At 40.7% G+C, this 13,379-nt stretch overlaps 1 protein-coding gene across 4 annotated transcripts in view; it reads right to left on the reverse strand.

Moving 5' to 3' along the window:
* PDE8B (phosphodiesterase 8B) overlaps positions 1 to 13,379 on the reverse strand; it is a 239,584-nt gene that overhangs the window by 95,022 nt on the left and 131,183 nt on the right. For all 4 annotated transcript variants that reach the window (XM_081053191.1, XM_081053189.1, XM_081053192.1 and 1 more), the window contains one exon: positions 2,598 to 2,788. In XM_081053191.1, the coding sequence (XP_080909317.1) occupies positions 2,598 to 2,788 (191 nt within the window). The remainder of the gene's footprint in view (positions 1 to 2,597; positions 2,789 to 13,379) is intronic.

Raw genomic sequence — 13,379 nt, forward strand, 5'->3', positions numbered from 1 at the left:
GAGTCTTCTTAGAAAAAGTGCTATGGCTGCTGCAGCTGAGACTCTGGATTATTCTGGTCAGGGGTTGTAAAATGGATGAACTTTTCATAATGGGCCACACACTTGAATCTTGGTACAAACAGGTGCCTTGCTCTGGCCTCTGCTTATTTTGAGATCCCTCAGAAGAGAACCATCATCTCCAAGAGCAGAAGGCTCAAGGCTGCTCCTGAGTAATTTGTGAAATAACATGTATTTATTTTTCTTTCTAGCTATTGGGATTTTAGGTCTTCTCCATTTTAATGTGTTTGCATGACTGCTCCCACAAGGACAGGCAGTTCACAATGCTCCATCCTCTTCAACTCCAGAATTTCCTGACCTTTCTCAAAAAATGCACCTTCCTCATTTCCTATGTCTTGAGACCTCACACGATGTGGGTGGAAGGCTCAAGAAAATGCCCGGCTGCTGTCTCCCTGGGAAGTGGAGCTTCCCCTTATGGATAAATGGCATTTGAATGACAAATACCTTTGGAGACCAATGCCTTCTTTCACTCACTGTGGGGCAGGAGAAGTAAGTCAATAGTTCTCCAGTGCAAGCACAGACTACTTCCCCTTCAGCCAGCCCACAGAACAGGTCCTGGTAAGGTGAAGCTACACGCAGTTTCCACTTAGTGGCCTACTGAATGCATTTCCAGAATTACCAGTTAGCATCTAATAAAAAAATGCAGTGTTTCAAAGGTATGGTGTGATCTCTAAGGAAACACTAAGCACTTCTCACCTTAGTTCAGGCTTCTTCTTACCCAATGAGGTGTCAGGAGTACACTTCAGGGCTACATTCAATCGGGGGTGGGGGGTGGAGAGTTGGGGAGGGTGGGGACGGAGGCGGGGGAGGCGTTAGGCAAGAGGCTCATACACTGTCAGAACATAACTGGCTGGAGCACACTCTTGCTTAGATTCTTTGGAGATTGGTTTCCATTTGGGGGGCTGCTTACCTCTTCTCTCTCATTCTCCAAAGGAGCTGTTGTGGTCAGAGGGAACTGGACCTCTTCCTGGTGGAGAGGACTAAGGCAGAGCCTTGGGATAGGCAGGCCAGGGGTCCAAGGAAGCACATTAATCTAAGGTCCAGTCTAGCTCAAGGGATCTTGGACCACAGATGACAAGAAAGAATGCACATCTGCTGAGAGCGTGTCCTCCACTCAGACATCTTAGGAAACATGTGCTGGCAGTCACGCACAGGAATTGGGCCATCCTCAGCAGGACCAATACCGGTCGGTAAACACACTAGCAGATATGTAACCTGGCTTCTGAACTGCACTGATCCCCCATTGTTTTTCTCTGCAGCTAAGACAGAAGTACACTTATTAGGAAACAAAAGTCCATTTCTTTATATTCAAGGAAGATTGTAAACCTCATCTGCTAAAATGGGTCTTTCCCTGAATTAAAAGAATTCTTCCTGTTAGTTTCTTTTTACACCTGAAGCTTGTCTTAAATCATTCTTTGTACGCACAAAGGACCGTAGCTATTTCTGCCACAAAATAATGTGAGAAAAGTCAGTCAACACCAAGGAAAAGTAGACATACTCAATCAGAAAGGACCCAATTCTACCCTGAAAATCATGTAAAAAGATATTTCTACTAAAAATATCATCCAAATATTGTATGATACGTTTTATTTATTTACACAAGTAGTAATTAAATAGGAAAATATTTCTATGCAGGAAAATAAAATGACCTGAGGCCAGTAGGGACATTTTAAAATAGGTTCCTTAAGAAAAATTCTTCTTTGGCAAACTGAAAACTGTCAGAGAGCAGCAAGGTGCTGCCTGTGATGAGAAACTTCCCTTAATCCACTCATTTCTTGTCAGGGGACCATAGGTTCTAAGAAGCCATTTCCCTATCTTGCATTTCATTTACTACTTTCAAGAAAATTCCAGCTCCATATGTAATTGAAGTCTGCCCTGGCCTAGTATTTAATTAGTGACCTCTTCCTGTCTAGCTTCAAAGCATTCCACTTCTGTTAAATGGATCAGTTCATGCAGAGCTAACTCTTAGGACTGCATTTATTTATGAACAGGCATGCGTTTCCTCCCCAGAGTGCCAGCATTTCTGTAAACAAGTAGGGGCTTTGGATCCCTGGGAGATTTTCTGCTCCTGCAAAGTGGCTGCCTTTTCTCCATGACTGCTGTCGAATCCACCCATCTGTGTCAGGCAGGGAAAAATGTATATTTCATACATTCTGATGCTCATTTTGGGACAGAATAATTAAGATTAAAATATCTGGTTTACATCCAAACCATATCTCCATATCTGTATAATAAGAACTGTGTGAATTTTAATGCTTTTTTCTTTTGGTGAAATATGAGCAATACTCAGGGGGAAAAAAACACCCTGAAGTTTTCAGTGGTGCCCAGCTCATACCTCTAAATTCATCAGAACTCAAATGTGGGAAAACAGAAAAGGTGAGATAAATCCATAGCTTTGATCACAGAAATCTGTATATACTGCTTAGAAACATCAACACATATTTTAGAAATATTTGGGATGGAACTGGAGACATCTATAAATGAATTTCATTTGAAGCTGTTCAGTGGACATTGACTAAACATTAAATTAAGGAAGGTACCTGCACACTGCTTCTGCATCAAAGTTTCGAGTTTGTCTGTGATCAATTACAATAATTTCATGATGTTTATCTAGAAAGCATTCAAGGGCTGACTCCGGAGTCCGGGCAATATTGCATCTATAACCGGCTCTGTCACAGGCCCACCAGAATCCATCACTCTGACTATCTTCCTTTGCAAAGATCAGCAAAACCTGGAACACACAGAAAAAAAGCATCTTGACAGGAATCATCACAGTAGAGACTGTTAAAAACAGGCTTATGGTACGCTGGTTACAAACGTAGCCTCCATAGGGAATCTACCTAGGTTCAAATCCCAGCTCCTCCAACCGGTTCCAGTGTACCTTTGAACAAGGCATTTGCTCTCTTTGGCCTATGGTCTCTCCTCTACCAGGTGTGATAAGAGTAATGCCTCGTAAGCTAGTTGTGAGACTTGAATGAGCACAGGCTAGGTGGTGGTTGCTATTTATTTTTAATTTCCCAATTGCCTTTATTTTTAAATAGATTAAGCAGTGAAATAATTAATAAGATAAGGAACACAGGCTGGATGTATGTGTATGGCTCACGTATACGTCTCTTTGGTTCCAGGGCAGGCGGCATTTGCCTCGTGGCACCTGGAGGCCACCTCTCTGAACTTAGCACTTAAGTTCATATAAAGATACAGGAAAGGATGGGAACTCAAAACGACCTCAAAAACTAATTCTAACATCCAACTCTTGCTGGAATCTGGAATGCATGATCATAAAATGTGAAGCTCGTGGAACCATACTGAGGAAAACGTGAATCTTTTTGCCTCCCTGAAAAGCGCAGCCCTACCTCTGGAAAGAAGGTAGCAGTAATTTATACCACGTTTCCCTCATCACCCCCTGGGATGTGGGACTCGGATTCTCCGGCAGGCAGAAAGCCAGAGATGGCCTCACCACCAGCTGAACTTGTTCGTTCATTCACTTGGTTATGATCTATCTTCCCTATTAGAGTTGAGTTTCAGGACAGCAGGGACCTGCCTGTCTCCTTCCCTGCTGTAACCCTGTGCCCAGCACTGAGCTGGCACTTACTAGCGGCTCAGTAAAGATTTGATCAGTGAAAGGATAATTGCTTGTAGGGGTTTCTGCAAAATGCACAAGAGTTTTATTATTAATAGGAATAAGACTACATCACAACGATAGTTCCAATAAGAAAAACATATAATAACATGAAGATATTGATAAAGCATTTCATATTCTTCAGTACCCACTTCTGGCCTTAACAATTAGGAACAGAAGGGTAGTTTCTCAACATAATGAGTTTGTAAGCCAATGGCCAATATCCTTCCTCATGATGACATTCCAAATCTGTTTCATTAAAAATCAGAAACAAGACAAACTGTCCAACTATTACCACTATATCTTAAAAATGTTTTGTCAATCAAAATTTTGCAACATATAAAAATATAAACAATAACATAAGGAACCTTATGTACCCATCACCTAGCTTCAGCAAAAACCAACTCCTGGCCAATCTAGTTTCATTTCTATCCCTATCCACTTTCCCAACTCCTGTATTACTCTGCAAATCCCACATATCATACCATTTCATCCATCTGCATCTGTTAACGACAAAGACTCTTAAAATACACCATTTCACACCTAAACCTCTCAGATAATTCCTTATCATTAAATATCTAACGGTATCATAAATATCCTTTATTTTACACTGTTTGAATCATTCCCTGTTTTCTCAAAGCCATGTTTCCAGAAAAAAATACTTTTCAGTATGATTCTGACATTTCCTTCTTAGCACGTGGCTTGAAATCATAAGCCAGTAACACATGAGGTAGCCACACTTAAGGGCTCTCTCTGAGCCAGGCTCAGTCACTCCTCCACCCAGGGTGTTCCTAAAAATCTTCAGCCGCAGAACTTTCTACGAAGACATAGGAGATGGCTCTCCCAAGAGAAGTGAAGGGCAGAGATTTGTGGATTTTGATAGTGCAAAGAAAGCATTCACACATAACTGCTGACCAGGGAGTTACAAGGAAAAAAAAAATCAGGTAGAATAACCTGGTTTGTGCACAAAGTCAATAGCCGTTTCCTTGGTGCAGCTGTGATATTAACATGAGAAACTCAATGTGCAGAACCTAAAAGTCAGAAAAGGTGCCAGAGTTTCTTGTCTCCCATCTGTCTGGCTGAATTATGGCTTGCTAAACAAAAATATCAACACTTTGTATTTCCTTTATACCATGACGCTTCAGCATTTGACCAGTACAATAAGAACACGGCTGGATTCCCATGTTGGCCTCTGCTATAGATACTCATCTCGTATGTCTTACATGTCCTTAAAATATGGGAGTGTTCCACTTTTGGAAAAATAATGTCACTATTTAACAAATACTTCCTGGGTGCCCACTATGTGCCAGACACTTTATAATTGCTTAGAATACTCTGATGAACGAAACAGAGATCCAAGCATAGCAGTGGTGGAAGGACAAACAGTAAACAATCAATATAATAATAAGCAAGTGATATGGAATGTTGCAAGTGGTAAGTGCTATGTAAAAAACATGAGGCGGGGTGAGGGGGATCAGGAGTAGCTGCTGGTAGCAGCGCTAAGTAGGGTGGTTAGGGTAGGTTTCACTGAGAAAGTGACATAGGAGCAAATGCCTGAAAGAAACCAAAAAGTAAGCCAAGTTGACGTCTGAAGGAAAGCATTCCAAGCAGAGGAAACGGTTTCACTGGCCCCTACAGTGGGACACACGCCTGCTGTGTTCCAGGAACTACAAGGAAGCTAGCATGACAGAGGGGAGGGTGAGAGGGTGGGAGAGAATGTCAAGTTCACAGCAGAGGGCTAGATCATGGGTAAGGCCTTATAGGTCATTCTAGGAACTTAAACTGGATTCACGTGGAAATTTACAAAACTGACTGAAAGTGGGGAATTCTATTCATTATGCCTTGTTATTTTCTGTTTTTCTGATGCTTTGACTGACCCTGGAGAGACTTGCTGAGTCTGGAGAGACTGCCCCTCCCAGGGCTAGCAGATTCCTAGGGACAGCAAAGGACTTGGCTAGGAATGCACTTTCCCTATGCAAACCAATCCAGAGCTCAGACCCCTACCATCTCTTTTATCATGCTCTCACGCTCTGGACAACTATCCACCTGTCATTCCAGGGCCAGGTACCACACAACTAGAGACCTCCCCTGTGCCCCAGGCCATTGAAAGACGCAAACTAGCCAACCCTGCTCACCCAGCCTCACCCATTCCTTCCCATAGAAACCACAATAAAGGTTCCTGCCCACATTTCCCCTTGCTCTCTCTGCCTCACGACCAACCCTGCCACTTCTGCTTCCCCAGGTAGTCCTGCGTGGTGTGGCTTACCTCCTCCTCTTGGGAGCTGTGAGTAACAAACTATCTTTTCAATGACAGTCATCTCCTGGTCTGTTGGTCTCGCCCTACTGGAATAATAGGAAAATCTACATTTTTTTAAACGGGAGTATTTATATTATAAAGCACTCACTAGAGAATTTCTTTGAGTAGTGTTTAAAATTCTTTCCACTTATAAAAAATTCAGAAAGACTTTTCAATAATTCAACTCCTAAGCAAAGTGAAAAATCTATGGGAAATAAAAATATATATAAATTTTAAAGTACTATAATTGCCCCTTTGATTGAGGTCTGCCTGCCTCTACAGAACTATTCCTTTTCTAGGAAAGTGATGGACCCAAGGAACCAGGGTCAAACTCTCTGTCCCTGTCTCCCAGGCCACAGCTGGGCTAATGATATTCTGTTTCCAGGAATTTGGAATTTGAACAGAGAAACAGGAGCTCGAATTAGGACCCATGGCTCATTTTAGTAGAGCTCCTGAAGGAAGAACCTTACACTCCTTCGTTGTCAGACTGCTCAGAGATGGCTCATTGCTACCCTTTCTAAGCCATGGTTTTTCAACTCTTCCTTGGATTCTGAAAAAAAAAAAAATTACACTATTTTTCTAATGTAGTTCTTATTCATTTACTTGCTTTTTTGTATAAAGCAGCTGTTACTTGCAACCAAAGGACAAAAACAAAAACAAACAAACAAACGGAACTCCTTAAGCCAGGGGTGTCCAAACTGCAGCCCATGGGCCAACTGCGGCCCACAATCCATTTTTTATTGGCCCGCAGCAAACTCCAAAAATATATTTAGTTTACTTAAATACACCAGGTGAGGCAATACGTACTTCACTTTGAGTAGTGGCCCAACTGTTTGTGTATTTTACCGCATATGGCCCTTGGTAAAAAACGTTGAAAAAGTTTGGACACCCCTGCCTTAAGCAATACAGTCCCTCTTCAGGTTTAGCATTCTGTGTATCAATATTTAGTTTCTTGTTAGATGTAGCCATTTGTAAATATTTACTGACCATTCACTGAGGCAAATCTCATCAAATGACTCTGTGAAATATATTTTGAAAGTCATTATTAAAGGCATATGACAACTTGATTTGTAAAAAGTCTGAGTAAACTGACCATTTTACTTACCCTAAATATATAATATGCAGAACATTCATTCTAAGAATGTTTATTGAAGACTATCACACCGGATAGTGAGTTAAGAACTGGGAGTAAAAGGCTGATGGAGACGGACACAGCCCAGTCTCTGCCCCTAGGATGTGTGCCGGGGAGAGAGTCAGCTAAGCAGCCAAGTACAATAAATGCAGTAATGAGTGGGGACTACAGGCCGAGCATGGAAGTGGACCCAAGACAAGAATCTCAGCATAGAAAAACAGGCACAAGGAAACAGTTCTGTTGTGTCAACCTCACTGTACGGTTGTAAACACAGCAAACGAACTGATGTCGGGTGAAACCTGGGACAATGAGGAAACTTCTTCTTTTAGGGGCAGATCTTGGCCAATTTGCATTCTGTCCAGAATGAGAACACGAGAGGCAGTCCTCACTTAGCGTGGCCATGCCAGACCACAAAAATGATCATGCAACGCAATCTTAATAAATGATGATAAAAATGATTGTTCTATGACCTTGAGAAACTTTTGTCAAACATTAAAAGCTTTCTTACTGTTGGTTATAAACGTATAGGGAAATAAAAGTAAAACTAACAGTACGCTATGATTGAAAACATTAGAAACATTGAGAGTGGAAATGTTTTCTTTTTAGAAACTTATTGGAAGTTGTTCGAACAGGGCTTGCCTTTTTCTAGTTGTATAAATTATGATACAGAGTGAGCATCTTTGCTATGCCTTGGTGAATTATAAACTCCTAAGTTTGGATCAGCTTCCAACACTTTATCCTCTGTACTTTCAATGTCACAAGATAGCCCCAGAGTTCCTCTAATGAATGTGCCGTTTTTTTGCTGGCATCATTTCCTCTGTAACATTTTATCCTTTTTGTCACAATCATTTTCTTCATTTATTCCGATAAACTTGCTTGCACTGACTTCCTTCCTCTGGTGACTTTCTAGAATCTCTCCAAGGTGGCAGTGTCAACATGCCTACAGTTGGCTGTTTCTCCTCTAACTCCACGTACATTCTATCTGATTTTCATTTCCAATGTTAACACTTTTCATTTCTTTGCTGCACCTTCGTCTTTGCTGTCTAATTCCCTCCCTCTTCCAATGATCTATTTTTGTGTAATGACATGTGCATGACCACGGAGAGACAAAGTGGCAACACAACTACACACTTGGCTGTCTGTGCTTGAAATGAAGAACAGCTAGGCAGAGACAAATCATGGAGATGCTGAAAAAGGTGACATGACCGGTCACTGATCACGCTGCAAGTTTGGTATCTGCATACTGGTCTGTGGACTGAAGAGCTAGCAGCAAAGTTCATACTTTATGCAATTACTCACAGCTAAAACACTGACGTAACTACAATCTGAAACATGGTGTTAGGGGTTTGGTGCTATTTAACTGAACTCTGAAAATTGTGCACACTGGAACCGTACTGCTTCTCCAATATAACTACAAAAGACCTCCAAGTGCCACGCAGGGCCTCCCTCTATCTCCAGGGAAGACTCTACCTAAACCTTCTTGGAACCAAAAGTTAGTTCATCTGTTGACCCAAGCTAGAATGAAGAGGGCAGGGCTAGAGAATGAAGCGCAGGGGTCTGGTGTGAGACGCTGCAAAGGGCTAGCACACACAGACTGCACAGGATGTGGGTGGTGGGGAGGGTCCCAGGGGCAACGACAGGAACGGGGCCATGACTCGCATGCGTTCTCAGGGCAGGAAGGGACTCTGGGGTGATACATCAACCCCCTTCCAACAGATGAGGACAGCGACTTCTCAAAGCCGGGCCCACACAGCCCATCCACTCCTCGCTCAGTGATGTTTCCGTGGCTCCGGCTCATGTTCCCTTGCTTTGCTAGAAACCCTTGTACTGCTCCTTCGGTAAATTTACTTGAGAAAGTGCTGGAAACTATCTTTTTGAGGACAGCAATGATCTGTCTTTGATACCATTTCCCCGAAAAGAAGACCTAGCTGGACAATCAGCTCTAATATGTCTTTTGGAGCAAATATTAATACAAGACCCGACATTATATTACATTATATTATATTACATTATACCCGGTCTTATATAAGACCCAGTCTTATATGATAGTAAAATAAGACCTGGTCCTATATGAATTTTTGCTCCAAAAGATGCATTAGAGCCGATTGTCTGGCTAGGTCTTATTTTTGGGGGAAACGCAGTAGCTAAATTACAATGAAACTTCTTTCTGGTGAAGGCTAATTATGAAAAAAAATAAAGACAAAACTACCTTTTCCTTAACCTGAAGCAGACAATATAAGTTTTCATTATTATTCGTGTTCTTTAGATATGGGTGTGTCTGCACTTCTCCAAATGGATTACCAACATCTACTATTAAACATCCAATTTTCAGACTACTTGGTTGGGCATTAAGCAAAAACTGGGTAAGAAGGAGCTTCTAGAACAGACCACATGTATACATATAAGTTGTATCCACATAATACTAAAGAACTAGCCAATTTGATCAGAGGAGGGATCAATGCACTTGGATAAAAATGGCATGGAAGCTTTCCTTAAATGTCCCTAAGAAAGTGATGCTAATAACAGCTAAAGTTTGATGAGAATTTTCAAAGGGCCAGCCCTTATACCAGAAGTACTTTAGATATACTATCTTATTCATAACCCTCTAACAATTCTTTGGAAGTGGGCATCATCTCCATTTTATAGACATGGAGACTGAGGTTTGAAATGATTAAGAGACTCACCCACAGCCACACAGCTAGCAAGATTTGCACTGAGATTGATCTGACCCCAGAGTCTGTGTAATCATTATGTTAAGTAACTGACTCTCTATCAGTTTTATTTTTACCCCCTGAAATATGGGACCAAAATTCCTACCAACTGCGTGGGTCCACAAAACTGGCGGAAGACAGGCAGAAGACACAACGTGGCATCAGCAGTAAGGCAGACAGAGGGGAATGCTGACCACAGCAAGTTACTGAGTCTGAACGTCTCCATCACTCGGTCATTTCACTTAATATGCGAAGAACAGTTCCCCCTGAGGCCACATGATCTCCAACACACACATCTCCAATATGCAAGAGTTCCAGAAATATCCATGTCTATATAACATGGAAAAATAAAATTTAAAGGGAAGTGCTGCCTTGCTAGGAAAAAGCTTAGGCCACAGCTGTAAAGCTCTGTTGCCAAGTGTAGCTGGAAAGCCCTGCGTGAGGGGAGCTGGATGCACTCTGAGCACGTCAGTTCTGCCCTCTTGGGAAGTAACTGTGCTTCAGGCATTGACGAAGAAAAGGCCACTTGATTTTCAGATGTTATCATGTTGATATGAATCTATTGCCTCATAATATTTCCCCTACTTTTTATTTTGTTGCCAAGACTGGAAACTACGACTTTTACGGTGCGTCACAGCCACTCATGAGGAGAGATGATGTCCCCAACAATACCTCCTGCTCTCTAACACTTCCACCCATTCCACTCCTAACGGTGCTCCTGCCAGCTCGTGTGCGGTGTGCCGAGCCCCACGTGCCGTGTCCTGACATGGGAGCACATTTCCCCTGGCAAATTCAGAAACACACTCTCAAAAGCAACCACATCCTGAAATATTTTTATCAAGCAAGTTCCTCTGAAACCCTAAGCGCTCCGGTTGATGTAACTAATTAACATTTTTGGCATGCCAGTGAAGTCACAGAATATTTTTCACCAAGAAAACAAAAAAACAAAAACAAAGGCACTAGGACATAGTATGATTTTTCTAAGACAGTTGCAATGGCAGGAGCACAAAAACACTTAACTAGACACCACTGCCCCTAAAGTTAGGGTGTTATACAAATACTAAGACCGACTGCCCGACCCTTCTGGGTGCTCAGGGAGCCTTGTGCAGTCGCTCTTACCCCTGCAGCACCCTGTGTGGAGCCCTGAACATGTAGGTACTCAGCAGATTCCTACTGGAGAGATCGAAGAGTGAGACTCTACATTTGAATGAGACCAAGTAGTAAAGGCATCCTTCCGTCTAAGTTAGGCTTCTCATATTTTTAAAAGGCATCTCAATTATTTTGTCCCTCACTCAGGTCAGGACTCTTGACCACTGCATCTGCTGTCATTTGGGGCCAAATTCATGGGACTGGAACCAGGCAGGGTACACAGTAGCGCTGGGAATATTCCAGCTCTTGCACTGAGGGATAGGTTCATGGTATTCATTTTCTTATTATATTTTATAGCTTATGAGTATAATTTAAAAACATTTTGGTATGTTTTAATATACCTAATAAATCAAAATTACAGACAATTATCTTTCAGTGGTTCGGAGTGGGGCTATTAAAGGATGTTTAAATTCTGCTGAGGACCAGATGTTTCAGATGACAGAAATAGGATATATTTGAGACTTTGTTATAAAATTTGACTGCTAAACATGTATATTTAAAAAAAAAACTTAAGGGTAACCACTAAAAAGATAGAAGCACAATCTATAGCTTCTAAAACAGACAAAATAAAAGGTAACTCTGAAAACTCAATTTGACAAAAAGCAGAAATAAGAAAAAAATAAAGAAAAAGGGTAACAAAACAGAAGATACAAAATAAGACGAATTGTATCAGTAATCACACTCAATGTAACCAGGCTGTACTCCCTTATTAAAAGACAAAGTCTCAGAATAGGTGTTAGAAAAATATTATATGCTGCTTGCAAGAGACATACTTAACTTAAAGTTATAAAGGAAACTAAAAATGAAAAGACAGAAAAAGATGTATCAGGAAAATGTTAACCAAAAATGCAGGTCACAATATCACCAACAGAGAAAACATAATTTAAGGGAAAAGTTTAAAGAGGGATACTAAATAATAAAAAGGACAGTCATCAAGTATATATACACAATCAAGAATACACATTAAAGAGGGCCCGGTGGCTCAGGTGGTTAGAGCTCCATGCTCCTAACTCCGAGGGCGGCCGATTCGATTCCCACATGGGCCAGTGGGCTCTCAACCACAAGGTTGTCGGTTGGATTCCTCGAGTCCCGCAAGGGATGGTGGGCAGCGCCCCCTGCAACTAAGATTGAACGTGGCACCTTGAGTTGAGTTGCTGCTGAAGTCCCAGATGGCTCAGTTGGTTGGAGTGCGTCCTCACAACCAACCAGAAGGTTGCCGGAAGCTGAATGGCACCCTCCACAATTAAGATTGAAAGGACAACAATTTGACTTGGAAAAAAAGTCCTGGAAGTACACACTGTTCCCCAATAAAGTCCTGCTCCCCTTTCCCAATCAAATCTTTAAAAATAAAAAAAAAGTGTGATACCATTTTTTTTTAAAAAAAGAATACACATTAACATCACAGACTAAAAATGTCAGCAAATATTAACAGATATAGGTGATATTGACATATCCACTACCATAGAAACTAACAGATCACAGTCAAAAAATTAAGATAAAGATGGTTTGAATAACACAATTAATAACATTGAATTATTTCATGAATATAGAACCCTGTATTCAACAAATAGAGATACATCTTTTTAAAGGCTTTTGGTGAAATATTAATTTCAAAATTGGCTACATTATTAGCCACCAAACGAGTTGCAAAAAATATTAAAGAATCAGTAACAAATACATCACAGCAATTCAATGTAGGAAGGAACATATAGTCTTTTCAACAAGTGGAGCTGGAACAACTGGACATTCATATGTGGACTTCTAAGCCTTGACCTCTATATCACACCTTACACAAAAATGAACTTGAGATGGATTATAGATCTAAAATTAAAAGTTAAAACATTTCTAGAGGAAAACAAAGAAATAATCTTCTTAACGTGAAAGTAGGTAAAGATTCTTAGAACACAGAAAGCAATGACCATAAAAGAATGATAAATTAGACGACATCAAAATTAAAAATTTTGTTCAAAATCCAGAGGTATGAAGATGAATAGAAGAGGCACAAATTGGGATAAAATACTCTCAAAATCTGATAAAGGACTTGTAATAAGAATATTTAAAGAACTCCTATAACTCAATAACTTTTAAAAATTAAACCCAGGCAGAAGACTTAACCAAACATTCACAAAGGAAGATAAACGAATGGCCAGTAAGTAAGAAAACAAACAAAAGTGTTCGACATTATTAGTCATGGAGAAATGCAAATTTAAATAACCATAAGATAGTACTACTTACCCACTAGAGTAACGAAAATTAAAAGACAAAACATCAAATATTACCAAGGATTTGGAGTAAATAGAACTTGCATATTGCTTCCAGGAGTGTAAAATGGTACAACCACTTTGAGAAAAGATCTAGAAGTATATTATTGCCTTATAAAATTAAACACACCATTATTTTAGAAATTGTAGCAAG

The sequence above is a fragment of the Rhinolophus hipposideros genome (genome assembly GCF_964194185.1).
Source record: "Rhinolophus hipposideros genome assembly, chromosome: 7".
Taxonomy (NCBI): Eukaryota; Metazoa; Chordata; class Mammalia; order Chiroptera; family Rhinolophidae; genus Rhinolophus; species Rhinolophus hipposideros.